This window comes from Dama dama, chromosome 22 (assembly GCF_033118175.1).
Source record: "Dama dama isolate Ldn47 chromosome 22, ASM3311817v1, whole genome shotgun sequence".
NCBI classification, from domain to species: domain Eukaryota; kingdom Metazoa; phylum Chordata; class Mammalia; order Artiodactyla; family Cervidae; genus Dama; species Dama dama.
Window position 1 is genome coordinate 16,782,076 of NC_083702.1, and position 25,166 is coordinate 16,807,241.

A 25,166-nucleotide genomic window follows, 5' to 3' on the forward strand; every position below is an offset into this window, starting at 1 on the left:
ATCCACTGGATCATCGAAAAAGCAAGAGAGTTCCAGAAAAGCATCTATTTCTGTTTTATTGACTATGCCAAAGCCTTTGACTGTGTGGATCACAATACACTCTGGAAAATTCTGAAAGAGATGGGAATACCAGACCACTTGACCTGCCTCTTGAGAAACCTGTATGCAAGTCAGCAAGCAACAGTTAGAACTGGACATGGAACAGCAAACTGGTTCCACATAGTAAAAGGAGTACGTCAAGGCTGTATATTGTCACCCTGCTTGTTTAACTTATATGCAGAGTATATCATGAGAAACGCTGGGCTGGAGGAAGCACAAGCTGGAATTAAGATTGCCAGGAGAAATACCAGTAACCTCAGATATGCAGATGACACCACCCTTATGGCAGAAAGTGAAGAAGAACTAAAAAGCCTCTTGATGAAAGTGAAGGAGGAGAGTAAAAATGTTGGCTTAAAGCTCAACATTCAAAAAAGTAAGATCATGGCATCCGGTCCCATCACTTCATGGCAAATAGATGGAGAAACAGTGGAAACAGTGGCTGGCTTTATTTTTCTGGGCTCCAAAATCATTGCAGATGGTGATTGCAGCCATGAAATTAAAAGATGCTTGCTCCTCCTTGGAAGGAAAGTTATGACCAACCTAGACAGCATAGTAAAAAGCAGAGACATTACTTTGCCAACAAAGGTCCGTCTAGTCAAGGCTATGGTTTTTCCAGTGGTCGTGTATGGATGTGAGGGTTGGACCATAAAGAAAGCTGAGGGCCAAAGAATTGATGCTTTTGAACTGTGGTGTTGGAAAAGACTCTTGAGAGTCCCTTGGACTGCAAGGAGATCCAACCAATCCATCCTAAAGGAGATCAGTCCTAGGTGTTCATCGGAAGGACTGATGTTGAAGCCGAAACTCCAATACTTTGGCCACTTGATGAGAAGAGCTGACTCATTGGAAAAGACCCTGATGCTGGGAAAGATTGAGGGCAGGAGGAGAAGGGGACAACAGAGGATGAGATGGTTGGATGGCATCACCAACTTGATGGACATGGGTTTGGGTGGACTCTGGGAGTTGGTGATGGACAGGGAGGCCTGGTGTGCTGCAGTTCATGGGGTTGCAAAGAGCTGGACATGACTGAGCAACTGAACTGAACTGAACTATGTCATCAAAAAACCAGAGAATCAAACCAGATAAGGAAATTCCTCTTTTCCAACTTTTCTCCCCTCCAAAAAGCTACAAAGTAACTCAACACCTACAAAGTAAGGACATTCATATACCCAAGTGAAGTTGTCAAAGAAATTAGTTGCACAGTGAATGAAACAATAAAAACTAGATAAGATTGTAACTTGTAACATTATCAGTTGAAGCAAATGGCCTTGGGGAATCCATGACACAGGAGACAGACTTCATCTTTAAAAATGGGTTGAGAGTGTTTGTTTGTGACTGAAACAGCATCATCTTGGGAGTATGCAGGTCCTAAGTTTTGTCTTATCCTCTGTTGTCCCCTTCTCCTTCTGCCTTCGATCTTTCCCAGCATCAGGGTCTTTTCCAATGAGTCAGCTCTTCACATCAGGTGGCCAAAGTATTGGAGTTTCGGCTTCAACATCAGTCCTTGCAATGAATATTCAGGATTGATTTCCTTTAGGATGGACTGGTTTGATCTCCTTGCAGTCCAAGGGACTCTCAAGAGTCTTCTCCAACACCACAGTTCAAAAGCATCAATTTTTTGGCACTCAACTTTCTTTATAGTCCAACCCTCACATCCATATATGACTACTGGAAAAACCATAGCCTTAACTAGACAGACCTTTGTTGGCAAAGTAATGTTTCTGCTTTTTAATATGCTGTCTAGGTTGGTCATAACTTTTCTACCAAGGAGTAAACGTCTTTTAATTTCATGGCTGCAGTCACCATCTGCAGTGATTTGGGAGCCCCCCCGTCCCAAAAAAGTCTGCCACTGTTTCCACTGTTTCTCCATCTATTTGCCATGAAGTGTGGGACTGGATGCCATGATCTTTGTTTTCTGCATGTTGAGCTTGAAGCCAACTTTTTCACTCTCCTCTTTCACTTTCATCAAGAGGCCCTTTAGTTCTTTTTCACTTTCTGCCATAAGGGTGGTGTCATCTGCATATCTGAGGTTACTGGTATTTCTTCCAGCAATCTTGATTCCAGCTTGTGCTTCAACCAGCCCAGCATTTCTCATGATGTACTCTGCATATAAGTTAAACAAGCAGGGTGACAATATACAGCCTTGACGTACTCCTTTTACTATGTGGAACCAGTTTGCTGTTCCATGTCCAGTTCTAACTGTTGCTTGCTGACTTGCATACAGGTTTCTCAAGAGGCAGGTCAAGTGGTCTGGTATTCCCATCTCTTTCAGAATTTTCCAGAGTTTATTGTGATCCACACAGTCAAAGGCTTTGGCATAGTCAATAAAGCAGAAATAGATGCTTTTCTGGAACTCTCTTGCTTTTTCGATGATCCAGTGGATGTTGGCATTTTGATCTCTGGTTCCTCTGCCTTTTCTAAAACCAGCTTTGACATCTGGAAGTTCATGGTTCACGTATTGTTGAAGCCTGGCTTGGATAATTTTGAGCATTACTTTACTAGCATGTGAGATGAGTGCAATTGTGCGGTAGTTTGAGCATTCTTTGGCATTGCCTTTCTTTGGGACTGGAATGAAACCTGACCTTTTCCAGTCCTGTGGCCATTGCTGAGTTTTCCCAAATTTGCTGACATATTGAGTGCAGCACTTTCACAGCATCATCTTTTAGGATTTGAAAGAGCTCAACTGGAATTCCATCACCTCCACTAGTTTTGTTCATAGTGATGCTTCCTAAGGCCCACTTGACTTCACATTCCAGATGTCTGGCTCTACGTGAGTGATCACACCATCGTGATTATCTGGGTCATGAAGATCTTTTTTGTACAGTTCTTCTGTGTATTCTTGCCACCTCTTCTTAATATTTTCTGCTTCTGTTAGGTCCATACCATTTCTGTCCTTTATCGAACCCATCTTTGCATGAAATTTTCCCTTGGTATCTCTGATTTTCTTGAAGAGATCTCTAGTCTTTCCCATTCTATCGTTTTCCTCTATTTCTTTGCAGTGATCACTGAGGAAGGCTTTCTTATCTTTCCTTGCTATTCTTTGGAACTCTGCATTCAATGGGTATATCTTTCCTTTTCTCCTTTGCTTTTTGCTTCTCTTCTTTTCACAGCTATTTGTAAGGCCTCCTCAGACAACCATTTTGCTTTTTTGCATTTCTTTTTTTGGGGGATGGTGTTGCTCCCTGTCTCTTGTAGAATATCATGAACCCGTGTCCATAGTTCATCATGCACTCTATCAGCTCTAGTTCCTTAAATCTATTTTTCATTTCCACTGTATAATTGTTAGTGATTTGACTTAGGTCATACTTGAATGATCTAGGTTTTCCCTACTTTCTTCAATTTAAATCTGAATTTGTCAATAAGGAGTTCATGATCTGAGCCACAGTCAGCTCCTGGTCTTGTTTTTGCTGACTGTATAGAGCCTCTCCATCTTTGGCTGCAAATAATATAATCAGTCTGATTTCGGTGTTGACCATCTGGTGATGTCCATGTTAGAGTCCTCTCTTGTGTTGTTGGAAGAGGGTGTTTGCTATGATTAGTGTGTTCTCTTGGCAGAACTCTATTAGCCTTTTCCCTGCTTCATTCTGTACTCCAAGGCCAAATTTGCCTGTTACTGCAGGTGTTTCTTGACTTCCTACTTTTGCATTCCAGTCCCCTATAATGAAAAGGACATCTTTTTTGGGTTTTAGTTCTAGAAGGTCTTGTAAGTCTTCATAGAAACATTCAACTTCAGCTTCTTCAGCATTACTGGTCGGGGCATAGACTTGGATTATCATGATATTGAATGGTTTGCCTTGGAAATGAACAGAGATCATTCTGTCATTTTTGAGAGTGCATCCAAGTACTGCATTTTGGACTCTTTTGTTGACTATGATGGCTACTCCATTTCTTCTAAGGGATTCTTGCTCACAGTAGTAGATATAAAGCCATCTGAGTTAAATTCACCCATTCCAGTCGATTTTAGTTTCCTGATTCCTAAAATATCAACATTCACTCTTGCTATCTCCTGTTTGACCAATTCATATTTGCCTTGATTCATGGACCTAACATTCCAGGTTCCTATGCAATATTGCTCTTTACAGCATCAGACCTTGCTTCCATCACCAGTCACATCCACAAGTGGGTGTTGTTTTTCCTTTGGCTCTGTCTCTTCATTGTTTCTGGAGTTGTTTCTCCACTGATCTGCAGTAGCATACTGGGCACCTACTGACCTGGGGAGTTCATCTTTCAGTGTTCTATCTTTTTGCCTTTTCACTGTTCATTAGGTTCTCAAGGCAAGAATACTGAAGTGGTTTGCGATTCCCTTCTCCAGTGGACCACATTCTGTCAGACCTCTCCAGCATGATTTGTCCATCTTGGGTGGCCCTACACTGCAGAGGATGAAATCATTGGATGGCATCACTGACTCAATGGACATGAGTTTAAGTAAACTCTGGAGTTGGTGATGGACAGGGAGGCCTGGTGTGCTGCAGTCCATGGGGTCACGAAGAGTCGGACACTACTGAGTGACTGAACTGAACTGACTGAATGGAACTGAAGTTTTGTCTTGGTCTCAGATCTCTGACCTTTAAGTACCTGTACAGTGGTTAAAATTTAACCCAGTAATTTTGACCTACCTGAGCCAGTAAATTTGCTTTCCAGATGTATGTATGTGACATTATGAATTTAAGTGTTTGGTGTTTAAGAGAGTCTGATGTATTAAACTTCAATGTGTGAAGTAAAGTTTTAGTCTTGAGATTTTAAGAGGACTAAGATAATCTGAAAAATGTTTATGTGTGATCTATTAGACTTACAAGGTTGACTATGAGTTTGGAAATTTTGCCTATTGGGTTGTGTGAGCTGTCAGGCATTTAAAGTGCTTAAAAGGGACTTGCTTGGTGGTTAAGAATCTGCCTGCTAATACAAAGGACATGGTTTTGATACCTGGTCCAGGAAGATTTCTCATGCCTCGGGGCAACTTGGCTTGTGTGGCACAACTACTGAAGCTTTCACACTCTAGAGCCTGTGCTCCACAACAAGAGAAGCCACTGCAGTGAGAAGCCCACACAATGCAACTAGAGAGTAGCTCCCACTTGCTGAAATTGGAGAAAGCCTGTGAGCAGCAACAAAGACCCAGAACAGCTAAAATTGAATAAAAATTTTTAAAAAGTGCTTTAAAATTTGTATATTAAATGCCATGTAATTTAAAATATTTAAGGAAATAATTGAATTTTTTTTCCCAAAGGGTAAGTTAGCATAATGCTTAATAGCAGGGGCTCTGGGAGCAGGTTTGTAGGTCAGGGATCATTAAAACTATGTCCTATTGTCTGCTTCTGTACAGTCTGTAAGCTAAGAACGGTTTTGACATTTTTAAATTGTTGAGAAAAATCAAAAGAAGACTAATAATATCTTGTGACATTAAAAAATAATATAAAACTCAAACTTCAGTGTCCATAACAAATTTTATGGGGTTATAGCCATTTGTTGTTCAGTTGCCAAGTCATGTCCAACTCTTTGTGACCCCATGAACTGCAGCATGCCAGGCCTCCCTGTCCCTCACCATCTCCCAGAGTTTGCTCAAGTTCATGTCCATTGAATCAGTGATGTCATCCAACCGTCTCATCTTCTGTTGCCCTCTTCTCCTTCTGCCCCCAATCTTTCCCAGCATCGGGGTCTTTTCCAATGAGTTGGCTGTTTGTGTCAGGTGGCCAAAGTATTGTAGCTTTGGCTTCAGCATTAGTCCTACCGAAGAGTATTCAGGGTTGATTTCCTTTAAGATTGACTGGTTTGGATCTTCTTGCTGTCCAAGGGACTCTCAAGAGCCTTCTCCAAGACCACAGTTCAAAAGCATCAATTCTTCGGTTCTCTGCCTTTGTTATGGTCCAGTACCTGTACATGACTACTGGAAAGACTATATGGACCTTTGTCAGCAAAGTGATGTCTTGGCTTTTTAATATACTGTCTGGGTTTGTCACAGCTTTCCTGCCAAGAAACAATAGTCTTTTAATTTCATGGTTGTCACCATCCATAGCCATTCCTTTATGTACTGTCAACGGCTGCTTTCATGCTACAACTGAAGAGTTGAATGGTTGTGACAGAGACATATACCTGCAAGACAAACATATTTTCTGCTTGGCCATTTACAGATAAACTTTGATGACCCTGGTGTAGGTTCAAACCACAGCTTTGCTACTTACTAGTACAAGCTTGGCACGTCACCTAACTTCTCTGTGCCTCAGTTTCCTCATCTGTAAAACGGGGATGATAATAGTTATTATCATGCGAATTAAATAAATCAGTATTTGAAAAAAGCTTCAGAATAATGCCTGGTGCATAGTAAATACAATGTAAGTGTTTAAAAATTGGAGAAAATTTAGCTGCGTGTTTTTGGCCAAGTCTTATTTGTGAAGTGAGACCACAATTCTTACTTCATAGGGGTATTATGCAGATTAGAAGTGTTAATGCACATAAAATGTTTTGGGGGATGCCTGGGTTTTAGTAAGCATTCAGTAAACATCAGTATCATTGTTAACATTCTCTTGCAAGTGGCATACATAGTGAGTTATTGCTAATCAGTTACTAAGCGCCTAGCAGAGCTCAAGGTTATGTGCGTGCTATGCTTTGAATGGTACTGGGGTCTGGTTGCCTTGATTTTCTGACACTCTATTGTATCAATGTGCTTTCAGTTAAACATTGCTCTGTCCAGGGATCCTCTCTCTCTCTTTTTTCTTATTTATTTTTATTGAAGTATGATGGCCTTCCCTGGTGGCTCAGTGGTAAAGAATCCACCTGCTAATGCAGGAGAAATGGGTTTGATCCCTGGTTCAAGAAGATCCCCTGGAGAAAGAAATGGCAACCCACTCCAGTATTCTTGCCTGGGAAATCCTGTGGACAGAGGAGCCTGGCGGGCTGCAGTCCATGGGGTCATGAAGAGTCAAGACACAACTTAGTGACTTAACAACAACAGCAACACTGAAATATAGTTGATTTACAATGCTGTTAATTCCTGAGGGATCCTCTTTTTAAAGTATGCACTTTCCAAACGGGCATCCCTTCTTCCTTGGCATGGTTTAGTTTATTTAAGTACAGGAAGGAAATGGCAACCCACTCCAGTGTTCTTGCCTGGAGAATCCCAGGGACGGCGGAGCCTGGTGGGCCGCAGTCTATGGGGTCGCACAGAGTCGGACACGACTGAAGTGACTTAGCAGCAGCAGCAGCAGTTGCTTTACAGTGGCAGCCTGAGAACAGAGTACAGGCAAGGGTTGGGATCTCTGGTAAAAACGTAAGGAAAAGGAGAAATTTTGCAGTCTCAGATTTTCCCTGCCATTCTGTTCGCCTGAGGTGTCAGAGCAGCTTCTCTACCATCAGGGACATGTTTACACAGCCTTGCCCTTACGGTCCCGTGGGGCTTCCACCTTTGTAATCTACTGCACAGCCAGGAAGCAAGCCTGGCTCAAGGCGCCACCTGCAGATAACCTTCCTCTCCTGCACCCTCGGCTGGGATGGTACTCTTTTTTTTTTTTTCCTTTTGGCACAAACTTGTCCTTGCTCAACTGCCCACAGCCCTGAGCACCTCCTGCCCTTCTTCATGACGTCAGGACACCCTGGGACTTGGAGGCCGATGAGATTTCACGGTTTATCTTCCAGTGTCCTTGAGGTTTGACACACAGCGTCAATTTTGTGGCAGATGGTGGGACCTGAGGCTTATTCTGTGATTAAAAATCGTTTCTTGCATCGATAGTTGTGCTTTCCCAGTCTGGGGCCGTGGGAATAGGGTCACCACGGTGACCTTGACAGGTGGCGACGGAGGAAGGAGGGGAGGGAAGTGACTCACTGTGCACCTTCCCTGTAGGTTACCAGCTTGAAGTCTCAGGATGTGTTGGACCCTATTTTAGTCACCGGAATTTGTCGTCATTTTGTGCTATTTTCCCCAAAACGCAGATGTGGCTGAGGGATTCGGGGGCAGGCCTCTGTCACCATGGAAACTGTGACGCTGTCCTGCTAGGGGCAGTTTGGAAGCAGGGAGGCCTGGAAGGCTGGGGAAGGCCCCGGATTTGACCTCCACTATTTCTGCGTTAGGGCCTCTAAAACCGAGACCCAGAAAGGGAGGGAATATGCCGGGGTCACAGTGCGCTGCCCGGGAAAAGGCAGAACGATCTGAGCCCACGATCCGCGTGCTCGGCTTCCCCACAAAGCCCAGGAAGCCCTCCTAGCTCCATTCTTCTTGTGATTTCCATCAAATAAGTCCTAGCGTCCACGATCTTTTCGAACGCTCGCCTAGTCGACGCTCCGAGACTTTCCCTTTAAGGCGCTCTTCCCCTTTAAGACCCATGACTCCGCCCATTACGCTGCGCCGTATACTTAAAGCCCCGCCCCCCTCCAACAGCTTCCGCAGGGCAGCTGCCGCCGAGAGACGGTCACTGCCCCTTTAAGCCCGAGCCCCGCCCCTGGCTCCCCGCCCCCTCCACTCCCGTCCCCTTCGGCCAGCACCAGGTGCCGGGCCTGATCGTGCGGCTCCGCGCGCGGCGGTGAGCTCTGGGCCCCGAGGGGCTCGAGGACACCTTCCTGGTCTTCCCCCCGCCCTTGCGGTGTCCTCGCGGGGCGCGGGGGCGGGGCTTGAGCTGCTACCGGGGCGGGAGAGATGGGGTGCTAGGAGCGCGGGAGGGGTGGGCCAGGACCGGCTGAACAGGGGGAGGGGCCCAGGTGACTTAGGGGGCGGGAATGGCCCCCCCGCGGTGCTCGCCGGGCGACAGGGGTGTGGGGGCCTGGACTGACGGCCGCGCGGCGTGCCCCCTCTTCCTTGCCTGGCTAGTGTCCGCGTACAGCTCAGCTGCGGAATGGTCCCCCTTGGTTCCTTGGGGTCCAGGCCCGTCTGTGGGGGGCGGTCGCCGTCCGTCCCGCTGCCTGAGACCGCAGTCGTGGAGGCCGCTGGAGAGGCCCCGGCGGAGCGCGGTAGACTTTGAGGGGGGCGGCAGAAGGGCACCGGCCCCCCGACTCCTGGCAGAGGGGGGGGCAAGCGGAGAAGGCGCAGTGGCCCGCGGCCAATCACCTGGGACGGACGTCTGCCCGCTTTCCACAGATCCGGGCAGAGTTGTGGGTTGGGGAAGGGTTTGGCTCCTGGACCTCAGTTCCAAACCTCTGCCCATCAGAGAGCCGGCGGTCACCATGGCAATGAGGGAGCTGGTGGAGGCGGAATGTGGGGGTGCCAACCCACTCATGAAGCTGGCCGGGCACTTCACCCAGGACAAGGCCCTTCGACAGGAGGGCTTGAGGCCCGGCCCCTGGCCTCCAGGAGCCCCAGCCTCGGAGGCGGTGAGTGCTCTTGAGGTGGAAACCACAGTGGGGACCTTGGATGGAGGGTCCAGATGCACACTTTGGGATAACTGCTTGCTTTACTGTGTTGCAAATAATAGCAGTTACTGCAGAGTCAGCTTTACTGTATTAGGCATTGAACGACTTTGTATAGAGGAAGGCAACCATTTTATAGATGAAGAAACTGAGGCTTAGAGAAGTTTTGTCACTTGCCCAAGGTCATGTGAATGGAAGAGCTGGAATTTTTACCCAGGGCTGAGTTATGGGTCTGTGGTCTTCACGACTGTACCATATCATCTCCCTTTCTTTTGTCTTAGGTCTCTAAGCCTTTGGGAGTAGCCTCTGAAGATGAGGTAAACATACCAGTCTCTCCTGTCTCATTTATTGTTTGCTTACTGTATTTTTACTTTAAACTTGGCTCAGGTGTGTTTCAGTCTGCTGACTTCCCTGATCCAATGAGAGTTGCCTCAGCTCTCTTGTTGGTTTTTGTTTATTCTTTTTTTTTAAAAACTTATTTTTTTAATTGAAGGATAATTGCTTTACAGAATTTTGTCGCTTTACATATTCTTTGAGCGTTTCCATATCTATGGGTTCTATGTTTCCCTTTCCTTGTGTTTGACATTTGTGTCCCTCATGGAATGGGCCCCTGTTTCTTGCTGGGTTCGCTTTACCATCTCTCTTCTGACAGTTGGTGGCTGAGTTCCTCCAGGACCAGAATGCACCTCTCGTATCCCGTGCCCCTCAGACCTTCAAGATGGATGACCTCCTGGCCGAGATGCAGGAGATTGAACAGTCAAACTTCCGCCAGGCACCCCAGAGAGGTGGGTCCAGGGTCTGGTGTTAGGGAGAGGAATCACCGTTTTCTGTGCAGATGGGGACAAGGGGATTTTGTATTTGGAAGCCGCTGATATTGGGGAACTGAGTTACAGAAGGAGACAAATAGAGTAGAGTTTTTTCACGTGTACTCAAGGCTTCCCTGGTGGCTCAGACAGTAAAGAATGTGCCTGCCAATGCAGGAGACGCGGGTTTGGTTCCTGCATCTGGAAGATCCCCTGGAGGAGGAAATGGCAACCCACTCCAATATTCTTGCCTGGAGAATCCCATGGACAGAGAAGCCTGGCAGGCTACAGTCCATGGGGTTGCAAAGAGTTGGAAACGACTTAGTTGGAGACTAAACAAGAGCAACAACAGAGTTCCTGAGGCCTGATGGAATGATGTGTATTTTCCTCAGTTCTCCCTCTGTCTCTCTCTGAAGCCCCTGGTGTGGCAGACTTGGCCTTGTCCGAGAACTGGGCCCAGGAGTTTCTCGCAGCTGGAGATGCTGTGGATGTCACTCAGGAGTATAATGAGACTGACTGGTCCCAAGAGTTCATCTCTGAAGTTACAGGTGAGGCTTGTCATGGGAAGATCTAAAATGGTTCCTACGGTGCAGTGTTCTACAGTGTTATCCTCATTCATGTTTTTTTTTTTTAATCCCTCATTCATTGTAAGATATAGAGTGATTTCAGCAGCTTATGACCTTTCTGAACTCTTGACTCTTTTTTATAGGGCACTGAACCAGGTTTCTCTTAGATGGTAATAGGGAATTGAAACATATTATGCACAGGAGTGGGTTTGAATTGGTTAAGAGACTGTGAGGAGAGAGAGAACTCGAGGAGTTAGGTTTTCTTCTTTGTTACCTGGAACTTTATTATTGTAGTTTGGTGGAGAGGATCCACGGGTTGGATGAGTGGCAGTGTTGCCTAGGAAGAAAGAGCTGTTCACGGCATCCCTGGGGATTCTGGCATTAAGTCATCCTGAGCAGGGTTGGAGCCTTGGAAAGTGGAATTGTGGAGTTCAAAGGCCTGAAGTGTACGGTCTTGGTGATGATAATAAAAATTAATAATATTAGCTAATGTTTACTTCGCCATCAGCTAGGCTTTGTTTTAGTGCTTTAAATGCATTGTCCCTTTAATCTCCCTGAAAACCTTGAGGTTGTTACTGTTTTTATTCTTAGTATATAGATAAGAAAACTGAGGCTGAGGGATTAAGTAATTTGCCTAAGGAATAACAGCTTTGTAAGTGGTGGAGTTGGAATTTGACTCTGGGTTTGAATGATTCCAGAGTTGGTGGGCTTACTCATTATGCTGTACTGCCAGGCCTGCATCAGGGTCTCAGCCTAATTTTCCATCTTTGAGTTGTCCGAGGTCACTGCACCCTGTAGGACTGCTTCTTCTCCCCTCAGCCTGTCTGATGACAGGCCTGAGCAAGGTCCTTCTCTTTAGCTTTGCTCTTCCTGATTGCTTTCAAAGTGAGCACTGTTAGGCTATTTCCATTTAAGAAATGAAGAATAACGAGAGAGATTAAGGGAGAAAGTCGCAAAGGTTCTGGCCTCTCAGGGTCCTCCTGTCATCATAGTTACTGAATTTTCATGACACGATTAATGACCTAATGGGTGCCTCCCACCCCCAATCATTTTTATTCTCCTCAAGATAGGCCTTCCTCTACACACAGGAGAAAACCCCCAAAATCTAGCAACTAAAATAAAATAAAGCTGCTGGTCTCTTTTATCATGACTCCCTTTCCCTCTTTTAAATTGGAGTTTAAGGAAGAACGGTGGCTGTTCTTGGTTTCTGGGCACTTTGTATTCTCAAAGCCAGTTGAGCTTCACAGTGATACAAGGTAGATATTCTGCCTGCATTTTATAGACATGGAAATTGAGTTTTGAAAGGGTTAGTATTTTGTCTGAAATCATTCAGTAACAGAGATGATATTCAAACTTATGTCTGACTCCAGGCTCCGTACTTAGAACCATTACACTATCATTGAGAATCTTCTTTGGAATTGCCCCAACTGGAAAATCTGAGCTTTAACCACAAAGTTCCCTCCACCAAACTAGTACTCACCTTTTTGTACAAACCTTAGCTTTAAGTGCTGTCTCTTATTACAGAGATACTTCTTCTTTTTTTCATTTATTTTTATTAGTTGGAGGCTAATTACTTTACAATATTGTAGTGGTTTTTGCTGTACATTGACATGAATCAGCCATGGATTTACATGTGTTCGAGATACTTCTGTTATAACTCATGAGCATCAGTTATTTTTGATAACTCAGGATGAGTTTTTTGTTATTATTGATGAGATTTCTGTTATTACAATTACTCAAGTGCTTGGAGCCATTGAAATCTTCCTTATCCTGTAAATGAAGAGCTACTTTAGAAAAACATGTTGGACCTGTCTTACATGTTAAATTCTCTTTGGGAGATCTCTTTCTTCCTCCTCTTGTTTCCTGGAGGCAAGGATGTGGAAAACTGGAAAGGAAAGTTGAGCTGTGTGGGATCTGTCTTCATATAAATGCCCTGTTGCAGTAATATATTGCTTTGTATGTAGTAGTCCTTCAGGGTTTATTGAATGGAAGAGTTGAGATCTGGCAGAAAGAATTAGAGGGAACTGACTTCCTAGTACAGTCCTTCGTGGTATCTGCAGAAGTTTGGTTTCAGGACCCCTGTGAATGCTCAAGTCCTTTATATAAAATTGTGTCATATTTGCGTAGAATGTAACCTCCCATATGCTTTAAATCTCTGGATTAATTATAATATCTAATACAGTGCCAATGCTTTGTAAATAGTCGCCAGCATGGGACAAACTCACGTTTTACTTTTTGGAACTTTTTGGAATTCCCCTGCCTCACCCCCTCTGAACATTTTCCATCTGTAATTGGTTGAAGCCGTGGAATCCCTGGACACTAACCTCATAGCATTTATGGCTGATATTTTCAGAGTAGTGACATAGCCTGTTTCTTTGTGGATAAGTAGACTTCAAGTTGAGAGAAGGTTATATTCTTTAAATCTTTACTATTTTCAAGTCCCCATTGTAAGGATTTCAGAATCTAGTTTAAAAGGAAACCATTTTTTCTTGTTTTAATGTTGTATTTGGAAATATAGATCCCATGGAAGTTGCAAAAAACATGTACAGAAAGTTTCTGTGTGTCTTTCCCTCTGTTTTCACCATTGGTCATATTTTGCATTTGTTCGTTATGTACAATATCAAAATCAGAAAATTGCCATGATCCATGTATCTTATTAGATTTCACAAGTTTTACGTACTTTTATTTGTGTGTTTATAGTTTCATATAGTTTTATCACGTGAAGATTTGTGTAACTATTAGTGCAATTAAGATTCAGAATTATTCCATTACCACATGAAGCTCATTTTTTAGTCTGACATATTTCCTGATGGAACTCCAACCCTCCCCACTTATTTGACAGTCTTCTCGGCCAAATAACTATCTACTGTGTGATTGCTCAGCTCTAGAGAAGAGAAACATCTTTAAGGGGTTTTGAGTTTAGACCGCCTCAGGTAACATGGTGTGTGGGGTTTACGTGACAGTCAGGAGAGATAAAGCTGCCTTTTCATAGGAAGACCAGTGGCCAGAATTAGCAGGTGGTGATTGGCGATAGATCTCCCCTGGATGGCAGCAGAAAGGCTGTGGAATAAAAGGAATAACAATCTCATTGTGATGTTTCCACTTTTGTATGGCTTTGCCTTGAGCAGACAGAAATGATGATAGTAGCTAATACTTGTTACTCTGTGCTTTACACTGGCCTTATTCCATCTGGTCTTCACAATAATCCTGGTGAGGTAGTTATTATTATCTCTATTTCACAGATAAGGACTTAGAAACTTAGAGGGTTGACTGATTCGTGGGGAGGGAGACATGGGGCAGGAGGTGCACAGTGAGTCAGTGATAGAGTTGGGATCCGAGTGTAGGTAGGCTGACCCTAGAACCTGCCTTCTTTCTTTTTTTTTATTTTTTAAATTTGATGAATTAATTTGGCTGTGTCAGGTCTTAGTTGCGGCACACAGGCTTCTCTCTGGTCCTATCGAGAGGGCTCCAGAGTGTGGGGTCTGTAGTTGTAGCGTGTGGGCTTAGTTGCTGCACAGTGTGTGGGAATCTTCATTTCCCGAATCAGGGATCAAACCTGTGTCTCCTGTGTTGGAAAGCTGTTTCTTAATGGACCACCAGGGAAGGCCCTAGAACCTGCCTCTGGACCACTGTGTTATTTAGCAGATGTGGAAACTTCCATAGGTAGAGGTAGGAAATTCTGAGTTTTTGACTGTTGAGTTGGCGTTCATGTTTCTAGATGAAATGAACACACACTGAGAATCGAAGTGAGGTGAAGGCTCTGAGTCAGATGTCTGGTATCTAGGTTAGGTTGCTGGGTATCAGTCTAGGATCTCCTGACTTTGGATAGTCCCTCCCACTCAGCAGGCCTTAGTTCATTCAATCTCACAGGCAAGCAGATAGATCTGGTTTTCTATAAGATTTGCTCAAAAAGCATTGAAGGTCAGGTAGTATTCTTTTGATTGTTTTATTTTACATCCTTTGTTGGAGTAGATTCCCAATGCCAGAAAATCCTGAATCTCATGGCCAGTGTGGTTAAATACCAAATTATGGCTCCTTGATGATGATGCATCTCTGGGATTTTTTTTTTTTTTCCTAAACTTCCTCTTGTCCATTGTAGAGTCTGGGTCATTTCGTATTTTTTCTGTCGCTTCTTGTCCTGTAAAGGAGGATTGCGCAGAACTGGTGTTCTCTGTAATTTGAGGGGTATTTATGGCCAGAATATGCTTTTGCAAAACACTCCAGCTGAGAGGAAGGCGTTACTGGAGGGTGAGGAGAAAGGACTGGTTACTTTTCAACAGAACAGGATAGGGGTATTAGGCATTTCCTTATTAGGTCTCCGGACTTGAGCCAACAGTCTAGCTGGGGCAAAGGAGAGAGAAATGTTGCCTGTAAAAGCCAGTGATGGAAATCAGGATATAAATGTTAGGAGCTCTTGAAATTAAGAGACCAAGTCCATGATCAAAACTGTATCCTTCATTTTATTGCTAATAAGTCACTTATTATTTATGATTAGGTGATATCTGTGAGTCTTGATTTTTTTTTTTTTCCTTTTTCAGATTTTGGCATTGTTTTCTCAGAGTTGAGATTAGCTTGTTGAAATTATTCAGACAGAGTGTCAGTTCAGTGGAACAGAAAGTTCTGTTATAAATCAATACTGAGGACAGCTTGCCTCCTTGGTGTTAAAACTGGTGACAGAGCTTCAGAAGACAGGATGAACATGTATAAGGGCAAGAGGGCAGAGCAGAAGGAAAGAAGACCACAAGCCCATCGTTCACTTCGTGTACTAATTCTTTAGGGCCCCTTTAAGTCCTTTAATCTGTCTCTCTCTCCCTTTTTATTTCTGGCCTCAGAATAGTGAAGAGCAAAGTCCTACAAGTTGAGAAAAGTCCAGCAGCCTCATTTGTTATGTTTATTCTGAGATTGCCTTGGTGCAACCTTTGTCACGAGAGCTTCTGAGACAGTTTCTGGAATTAGACTGAAAAATGTAGCTCTCAAAACCAGTCAGAAGTGACAGAAGTCAGAATAGTGTTTATCCCGGGGTAGGTAGTGGTGGGGGCCTGCGGGAACCTGCGAGGGAACTGAAGACTGGTCCCTGCTGTGATCTGGAGTGTGTTCATAGGTAGAAATTAATGAAGCAGCACACCTAAGTCGGGCCCACTCTACATACTTTTGTGTTTGTATGTTACATCTCAAAAAAAAAAAGATGCAGTGGGCAGAGTGGACTGATACATGTCTAGGTCTGGCTCAGCAGTCTGTTCCTCAGATTCTCTTGGTGGTACATTATGTTAGGATAAAATACAAGCTTCTTGTGGCCTGGAGGGCATGAACTGTATAGAGAGAGGACAGACAGAGGCTTGATTAAGGAGTGGGAGCGCCCATGTCTCCCCCGGTCTCCTGAGGTCCCCGTGTCACGTCTGAGGAAGCCGGAGGCCTGGCGCCTGCTGTCTTAGTGAGCACTCTTGTATTTCAAACAAAAAGGGTTTGGTCCACACCCCTCTCCTGAGCCACCTTATTTGGTCTCCTGTCCCCAGCTCAGTACACTTGTCCCCCAGGCCCCTGGGGAGTGGGTTGGATATTGAAAACTTGGTAGTGTTTTCTTTTGACCAGGGATGTCTGCGAGATTCTGCCTTGACTTGGTTCATATTCTCCCCTCCCTGCTCCCTCGCTGACTGCCCACACCTCTGCTCTTTGCAGACCCTTTGTCTGTGTCCCCAGCCCGCTGGGCTGAGGAGTACCTGGAGCAGTCAGAGGAGAAGCTGTGGCTGGGAGAGCCGGAGGGAACGGCTGCCGCTGATCGCTGGTGAGTCCAGCCTCTTCTCTTTGGATGGGCCCCGTGGAATGGGCGTTGGACAGTCCCCTCCCTCAACCAACCCCCTGCCTGCTCCTGTGCCCCCCAAGCTCTTCCATCCACATCCTCAAACCTACTTGCAGCCCTTCATTACCTACTCTAAGGCTTCCACTTGTACTATTACCCCAATTCATTTATGTCTCAAATATAATTGAATCAAGAACCCTAACTATTGTACCAAGAATTCATAGCTTTATCTGATGCACCTGTTTCCCTTTAATTTGGAGCCTGCTACTGTCTGTTGCTTCTCTCTGTCCCAAAGATGGTTTGGGGAAGAGAGGTAGAAGCGCGTAGCTAGTGCTCTGCCCCTGCTGCCCAGAGGTCATTCTTTAATGTAAAGCAGAATTCGTGGGTTCTCAACCCACGAGAGTGGAGTGCGGGTCACCCTCTCTGTTCCCCGATGAGAACTCTTTAACTACCGTGGGCAGGGAGTGGGGAATGGCGAGGGCAAGGTAGTGGCAGACCCACGTGTACAGTTAGCGCATCCTCGCCTGTTCCAGGTATGATGAATACCAGCCCGAGGAGGACCTGCAGCACACAGCCAGTGACTTTGTGGCCAAGGTGGATGACCCCAAGCTGGCTAACTCTGAGGTGAGCCGCCTCTCACCACTGCTGCTTCATCCGAGAAGTCAGGGGAACCCTTCCCTTACCCCCGTTTAGTTTAAAGAGAAAGAGCTGGGACCCGGGGTCCACTCCTTCCTCTCTGGGGAGCAGAGACTTAGGACCCTGCCTCTTCCCCCAATCTTGCCCCCACTTCCTCGCCTGCTAACCCTCTGTCTTTTCTGTGCCTTCTCCCATCTTTAGAGCCAGAGATCCCCCTCTCTTTGCTTTCCGCTTTTTCCAGGGTCCTTAGTGTATCTTGTCAGCAGCTAGAGGTGGTCCTCAGGGGGAGGGGTCAGTGCAGGCTCCTCTGGGCATGGTCAAGAGGGCACACCGGCAAGGCCTCTCCCAAGTGGCCTGTGTGTATCTCTGTGCCCCAGTTCCTGAAATTCGTGCGGCAGATTGGCGAGGGGCAGGTGTCCCTGGAGTCCGGCGCAGGGTCAGGCCGAGCTCAGGCAGAGCAGTGGGCGGCAGAGTTTATTCAGCAGCAGGTAGGCTCCTGTCACCTCCCAGCCCCACCCCAGAGCTGCTGGTGCCCCCAGCCGTGGGCTCAGGGGTCCCAGAGGGTGAAGGGAACCTATTGCCAGCTTGTTTGGTAGCATCCAGGTCCTGAGTGGGTGGGAAAGAGATTCAGAGAATGTTCTTCTCAGAAGTGCCCAGGTTGGTGCTACATAATGGGTGTTCAGTGGGTAGAAAATTGGCTGTGACCAGCCTGCTTTGTTACAGGGTACGTCAGAGGCCTGGGTTGACCAATTCACAAGACCAGTAAACACGTCTGCCCTCGATATGGAGTTTGAACGAGCCAAGTCGGCCATAGAGGTGAGAACAGCTGGCCAAGTGTGACCAGGCCAGGAGGAAATGCGCCTGTGGAGAGAGTGGGTGTCCCAGCATCAGAGATGATGGACGTTGTATTTCATAATGTTCTGTATTTCATAACGTGTCAGAATTACTTGGGATGGGGTGTGAGTGTGAGTGATAGTCACTCAGTCGTGTCCGACTCTTTGTGACTACATGGACTATAGCCTGCCACGCTCCTCTGTCCATGGAATTCTCCAGACAGGAGTACTGGAGTGGGTTGCCATTTCCTTCGCCATGGGATGGTGGGGGTGCCTGTCAAAAACACCAGTTCCTGGGCCTCCCAGACCACTGAGTCAGGACCTGGGAACAGCATCTGGGAAGAGCAGCAAAGGAAAGCTTTTCAGTGATCTGAGACACGTGGGAAAGGAAGAGCTCCTGCCACAGGGAGCCCCTCCTGGCGGCACTGAGAGCGGGGTGGGGTGGTCACAATGGACCTTCTTCCCTTTCTGCCCTCCCTCCCTTACAGTCTGATGTCGATTTCTGGGACAAGTTGCAGGCAGAGTTGGAGGAGATGGCAAAGCGTGATGCTGAGGCCCACCCCTGGCTCTCTGACCATGACGACCTCACGTCTGCTTCCTATGACAAGGTGAGAAGTAGCTGTTTTCATGTCGCAGGGTTTCCTTCTTTTATTGTCTCTCCTTTAATCCTGAATTTGAAGGGTATCCACATTTAAGTAATCATTTTCTTGAGCCCCCTTCCATGAAGAGGAAGCCTGGATTACTCCCTAGCATGCTAAGTCACTTCAGTGGTGTCCAACTCTTTGCCGTCCCATGGACTGTAGCCTGCCAGGTTCCTCTGTCCATGGGATTCTCCAGGGAAGAATACTGGAGTGGGTAGCTATTCCCGGGTAGATCTTCCCGACTCAGGGATCAAACCTGCGTCTTTTAAATCTCCTGTATTGGCAAGTGGGTTCTTTACCATTAGGGTCACTCTGTGTTCTTCTCCAGTCATTGAAAGTATTCTTTATTCTTGGGATATAAAAGTTAATAATAACAATCATAAGTGACATAGTACCTGAAATAGAGGTTTGCACATGATGCGTTAAGAGCACAGAAGAAGGAGCTCTGCTTTGGAGGTTGGTTGAAAGCATTTTAAGAATATTGATAACTCCTTTGGTAGAAAATGTTAGGTAGTAGGCCATCTCTGCCCTCCAACTTAGTATCTCTTTACTTATTGTTTTAAAAAGTTAATTTATTCTTTTGGTCACGCTGCAGGGCATGTGGGATCTTAGTTCCCTGACTAGGTCCGTTGCACTGGAAGGCGGACTCTCAACCTCTGGACTGCCAGGGAAGTCCCCACTTGTAGATTCTTGAACCCTGTTTTGACATCATTGATACCTTGGGTGGGATATTGCAAAATTAGGATTAGAAACATTTGAATTGATGTTCTACAAAAATATGCTGAACTTTATTATCACATATGAACAATCCAGATTTTATCTGCCTTTTGCTGTTACTGAATTATATGTCAGTAGTAGTGTTTTTTTTTTCTTTCTTTAAGATGTGGCTCTGACTCTGTCAAGTAAATTCATGGGTCTCTGAATGTAAATTTTTTTATTCATGGTCCTTAAATTTGCAAGACTGCAGCCATACCGTGAGCAGCTATTGTAGACTGTTAAAATGAAGGTGAAAATTCTGTGATGGGATACACTCTACTTAGTCGCGATCCTGTTTTTGCAGTATGATCCTATGAAAGTTTGAGCAGACCAGACAGTGGATCAGGCCTAATGATTAGACTTTTTAGGCTGTAACAGTGACCCCAAGCTTATCCTGCATCTTGTAGGTTGTTATGGGCTTCCCTGGTGGCTCAGATGGTAAAGAATCTGCCTGCAATGCAGGGGAACCAGGCTTGATCCCTGAGTAGGAAAGCTTCCTGGAGAAGGAAATGGCTGCCCACTCCAATATTCTTGCCTGGAGAATCCCATGGACAGAGGAGCCTGGCGGGCTACAGTCCATCGGGTCACACAGAGTTGGACACGACTTAGTGACTGAGCAACAACAACATCCCAAGTCCATCTCCTGTATGCCGTGTTTCTTAAATCTCCATTGTAATTATTTAAATTTTATCTGTCACAAATAATTTGCATCTGTGATGGCTTACAGTGGTTTAGAACTTTGCTGGCAGAATTTAAGCATTTCTGGTTCTTGAGCTCTTTCACAATGATAGTGAAGAAGGGCCTCCTCTATGTCCTTATTTCATAGTTTTATTCTGGTTTGTCCTTAGCTGTATTCAGAAAGGGCCTTGCCCTGTGTTTTGCATCTTGCTTTCATTCTGGTGTGTTGTTTTGTGGTGGTGACCCCTGCTCTCCTCAAAGGAGCATTTTGTTCCCTTGTCACGGTCACATGCTTCCTAGGAATCCAGTTTACCTAACACCTCTCTGCTGCGTGGACGGCCCCAGGACAGGACTCAGCACAATAGTATCCTAACCCCTCAAATGAGAACACCTCTGCTAGAACAGGACGTGATTCTGAAGCCTTTACTGTCCTCAGGATATTGGAATTTAACTTTAATTTACTATCAGATACAGATTAATACTAATAACTTTTAAGAATGAAACTGGAGAATAAATTAAGTTTTTCAAAGTGCTTGAACACATACTATTCTATCAGTGCGCACAGGACTCTGTGAGCTGGGTGAGAGTTGCATTTGAATAGTAGAGCCTCAAATCACATTTCCTTTATATATTATCTCACTATTGCAAGATAACAAGAAATGCCCTTTGACTAGCTAAAGAGAGCTTATCTCACACCCTAAGCAGATCCTGTTAAGAAACATGCTCTGTCCAGTGCTGAGGAGTCAAGGATATGGAAATATCAGCCGATAAAGACTTCCTAAAAATAAGTTTAATTGCAGTGTGGATCAGAGTTTGCCAGGCTTTCCAGCTGCTGGGAGCAGGGTAGCAGCGTGGGCACGGCGCGGGATGACTTCACTGTGGTTGCGGATAGTCTGTTTCGTGACATGGAGGGTTTACCAGCGTTTCTCCAGATCCCTTTGTGGAGGTCCTCCGCTTCCTCTCTGTCTTTTGCCTGCCTTGGTTGTCATCTCATTCCCGCTGCTCCATAGCGGCTCCATCTGAGATTGCTCCTTCTGAGACCCGGTCTCACCTGGCTCCTCTTCCTTGTAGGGATACCACTTTGAGGAGGAGAACCCCCTGCGGGACCACCCCCAGCCTTTCGAGGAGGGGCTCCGGCGGCTCCAGGAGGGGGACCTGCCCAATGCCGTGCTGCTCTTCGAGGCGGCTGTGCAGCAGGACCCCAAGCACATGGAAGTGAGCGGCTCCTCCTTCTGACCTAATTAGAGAGAGCTCCGCCAGTCTTGAGGGAGGCCCTGAAGCGGGTAGTGCACAAGAGTTAGGGTCTGGGTCACGGCCTGGTATGGGGGCCTGGGAGTGAGATGGTGAGTCTGTGGGGAGCCAGAGGAAGGGATGATGACTACACGGGTGATGAAATCTGGCACCTTCTCTCTAGGCTTGGCAGTATCTGGGGACCACCCAGGCAGAGAACGAGCAAGAACTTTTAGCCATCAGTGCGCTGCGGAAGTGAGTACTCTGAAAGGGGGGCGTGGGTGGGGGAGGGGTGGGGTGGTCTTGGAGCTCTGCAAACAGCGTTTAGAATGACAGGTCCTGGTCTTCTTTCTGGCCACTAACGAGTGTTTTCTCATGATGAAGCTCTAAGGTTTGGAGTGAACTTGGGACTAACTGTCTCTATTCCCTCCCCAGCTTTTGGTTTTATTTGGGGGACCCTGGCTGGTTCCTCAGCTGCTCAAATGTCCCCTTTCTCAGATCTGTGACTTTATTAATAACCCACCAGTAGGGGACTCCTCTGCATCTGAATGGAGGGAGTTGGCAGGTAACTCTCGGCTTGGATTGCAGGGTTGCTGAGACCAGCCCTGTCCCTCTCGGTCCAAACAGGTGCCTGGAGCTAAAGCCAGACAACCGGATGGCCCTGATGGCACTAGCTGTGAGCTTTACCAATGAGTCCCTGCAGCGGCAGGCCTGTGAGACCCTGCGAGACTGGCTACGCTACACGCCGGCCTATGCCCACCTGGTGGCTCCCGGGGAGGAGGGGGCCAGTGGGGTGGGCGTGGGCTCCAGCAGGCGCATCCTGGGGTCCCTATTGTCTGAGTGAGTGAGGGGCTCCTGGGGTGGCGGGTGGTGACCAGGGAGAGGGAGGACCTGGACAGTGGAAGTTGGGGTAGATTGCCACTCAGTTCTGGGGGGATGGGAGACTCAGGGTTGGAAGGAAGGAAGGGTGCAGGTGGACGGATGCTTCGTGGGTATGTGATGGGTTAGTGAAGAGAGTGCTGGGAATATAGACGTATCCATCCATCTGCGTTTCTGCATCTTTGTCTTCCTCACCCAGCTCCCTGTTTCTTGAAGTGAAAGAGCTCTTCCTGGCGGCTGTGCGCCTGGACCCAACATCCATCGACCCTGATGTGCAGTGTGGCCTGGGGGTCCTCTTCAACCTGAGCGGGGAGTATGACAAGGCGGTGGACTGCTTCACTGCCGCGCTCAGCGTCCGCCCCAACGTGAGCATCTGGGGAGGAAGGGAGAGAGGCCCCGACTCTGTGCCCCAGGGAGGAGTCATTTGTTGGGACCTTCCGTGTCACGGCTGTCTCCTTCCAGTTCTGCGTCCTGGCTTCCTTGGGAGAATTGGGAAGGGAAGGGCGGGAGTCCAAGCTCATCTGGGCTTAGGGGAGTCTGCAGGAGTGAGTGGTTATGTCATGATCTGTGGAGACAGGAATGGGATCATAACATCCTAGAGAAATAGAATAGAGTGGGGAGCCAGGGGAGATGGGGCAGAGTTGGATGTGAGCCTGGTTGGTGTTTTTAACCCTTGGCCATCCCTGTCTTAGGACTATTTGCTGTGGAATAAGCTAGGGGCCACCCTGGCCAATGGAAACCAGAGTGAAGAAGCAGTAGCTGCATACCGCCGGGCCCTTGAACTCCAGCCTGGCTATATCCGGTCCCGCTACAACCTGGGCATCAGCTGTATCAACCTTGGGGCCCACCGGTAAGAGTGTCTGCTGAGGAGGGAATGAATGAATGAGTGAGTGAATGAACAAATGAATGAATGAGTGAATGAATGAATGAGTGAACTAGTGAATGAGTGACTGAGTAAATGAACGAATGAGTGAACAAGTGAATGAATGAATGAATGAATGAATGAATTCCCTGCTGTGGGCCCTGGCTCCTACTCCTCTGATCTGTTACTTGACCATCAGGCACAGCTTGCTTTCTCCCCTTGCCCACTGACCTGCCTCCTTCCCTGGGTTATCCTCTCACCAGCTCTCATGCTTCTGCCCTGCAGGGAGGCTGTGGAACACTTTCTGGAGGCCCTGAACATGCAGAGGAAGAGTCGGGGCCCTCGGGGTGAAGGGGGCGCCATGTCAGAGAATATCTGGAGCACCCTGCGTTTGGCCTTGTCCATGTTAGGCCAGAGCGATGCCTACGGGGCAGCCGATGCCCGGGACCTGCCCACCCTCCTGGCGATGTTCGGCCTGCCCCAGTGACAGTGGGATGGGCTGCCCTGCGAGTGTCTGCTTGGAGGGGTCCCTGCTCTGGACATGATTCCCTCTCCCCAAATGGGCCTACCAAGGGGGCGGGCTGATGACCACAAGCGGTACCGCCTCTCAGGGGCTGCCTCTGCATAGGGGTGGGTAGTCTGCATTCTAGTTCCTGCATAATTGTAGGAAAAGGAGCCATGTCATTGGAGCCCTTGGTAATTCAAGGGCTGTCTGTCCAGCTCCCTATCTCTGCTCATCATGCCCTTTCTTGGTGCTGCTTTTTGGTTAGGACCCAAAGATAGAGGGTAACTGTTGTCATCAGCTGCCGTTTCTGATGGGTCTGCCACATTTGTAACATCTGTCCTCCCCCGACCTTTCCCAGGAATTGATAATCATGCAGCCTCCTCAGGCAGTGGTGTGGGGCAGGTCCTACCGAGCATCTCTGTGATGACCGTGTCTAGGGTGGCATGTGAGATTGAAGTGTTGATCTGGCTCAGTGGAGCCGGGTTTTTAGGGGTGCTTGTGGTTCTGTCGTCCTTGGACCTCCCCTGGCTGCAGCTTGGGTTTCCTGGTGGCTGCTGCACACAGTGATGGGCATCATTGTGGGAGGGGTCTTCAGGGGCTGCAGGGGTTAGTTGCTGCAGAGTGTTTGGGTAGGGGGAGTGGGGAGGAAGGCTTGTTGTAGACTGAGCCTCGAAGGGACCAGATGGGTTCAGGTCTAGGGCTCTGGTCTGGGGCCTGGGGAGGGAGGACAGAGCAGGTGGGACGAGGACTGTCCTGATTGTGGCCATCGCCCTCCACTTAGAATGACCTGCGAGTCAGAATTGAGCCAGCTCTTCTGGAAAGCCAGTTCAGAAATTGCCACCTTGCCAGATCCCCAACAAAGAGGGGGTTCAGCTTTACCTTGAACCTCTGCCTGCCTTCTTCCCCTGTACCACCTCCCCAGGGGGAAGGTGAGCATGAATTCTGCCAGGAGACACACTCACCCCAGAAATGCCTGAGGTGGCCACGAAGCCGCTTGCCTTGTCTTCAGTAGCTAATGACCAGAGAGATTTTTTTTTTAAAGTACCATGGTCCCAAGGTTCCATCCTGAAATTTATTTTTCTTTGTATGAATATGTGTAAATGATTTAAAAAATAAAGCTGTAAAATATTTGTATGAAGAATAAATGAAACTGACATAGCTTTGAGTCCTGCTATTAGGTGTGCAGTTGGTGTGGTGGGAGGGGAGTTGCTGTTTGGAAGTTGGTGTTCAACAGTTTTTCTCTCTTCATCTTTCAAATTCTCACTGGAACACTGATTATCCAGCATCTACCTAATACATGGGAGGTACATGAGTGAGATGGTCAGGGTCCCTGTGTTCGTGGTGCTGGTGGTTTAGCAGGAGAGACAGGTGTTTAGCAATCATGCATTTTTTACTTGTGTTACTTCAATACAGAAAAATATGGGGTACAATATAATTGCTTGGTATTTTTTATTACAAATTATTCCATGGAAGACGTCAGTAGTCTTTCTCAATGCTTAGGGCATTGAGATGGCAGCATTTCAATGCTGGCTCCACCGGGTTTTATCAGAAACTAGA

The 25,166-nt window shown here is 46.8% G+C and overlaps 1 protein-coding gene across 5 annotated transcripts; it reads left to right on the top strand.

Moving 5' to 3' along the window:
* Positions 1-8,464: 8,464 nt before the first annotated feature.
* PEX5 (peroxisomal biogenesis factor 5) lies at positions 8,465-24,774 on the top strand. 5 transcript variants are annotated; one of them, XM_061124853.1, is made up of 16 exons: positions 8,465-8,603; positions 9,225-9,387; positions 9,705-9,740; positions 10,076-10,208; positions 10,643-10,774; positions 16,469-16,574; positions 17,123-17,213; positions 17,603-17,713; positions 17,949-18,041; positions 18,547-18,666; positions 21,205-21,348; positions 21,548-21,618; positions 21,991-22,203; positions 22,442-22,607; positions 22,935-23,092; positions 23,390-24,774. In XM_061124853.1, exons 2-16 carry the CDS (start codon positions 9,241-9,243, stop codon positions 23,589-23,591), a joined length of 1,923 nt encoding a protein of 640 aa, XP_060980836.1. In that variant the 5' UTR covers positions 8,465-8,603; positions 9,225-9,240; the 3' UTR covers positions 23,592-24,774. The 5 variants fall into 5 exon arrangements, with proteins under 5 accessions (XP_060980836.1, XP_060980838.1, XP_060980839.1 ...); XM_061124855.1 differs by having other exon boundaries at positions 18,571-18,666; XM_061124854.1 differs by lacking the exon at positions 8,465-8,603 and adding an exon at positions 8,821-9,027.
* Positions 24,775-25,166: the final 392 nt, after the last annotated feature.

What these genes read in the sequence shown, in the direction of transcription:
- PEX5 (XM_061124853.1), top strand. Translation starts at nt 9,241, where the DNA reads ATGGCAATGAGGGAGCTGGTGGAGGCGGAATGTGGGGGTGCCAACCCA. An exon ending in GAGCCCCAGCCTCGGAGGCG is followed by an intron (nt 9,388 to 9,704) that starts GTGAGTGCTCTT and finishes CTTTTGTCTTAG; the next exon opens with GTCTCTAAGCCTTTGGGAGT. An exon ending in CGTCTGCTTCCTATGACAAG is followed by an intron (nt 18,667 to 21,204) that starts GTGAGAAGTAGC and finishes TCTTCCTTGTAG; the next exon opens with GGATACCACTTTGAGGAGGA.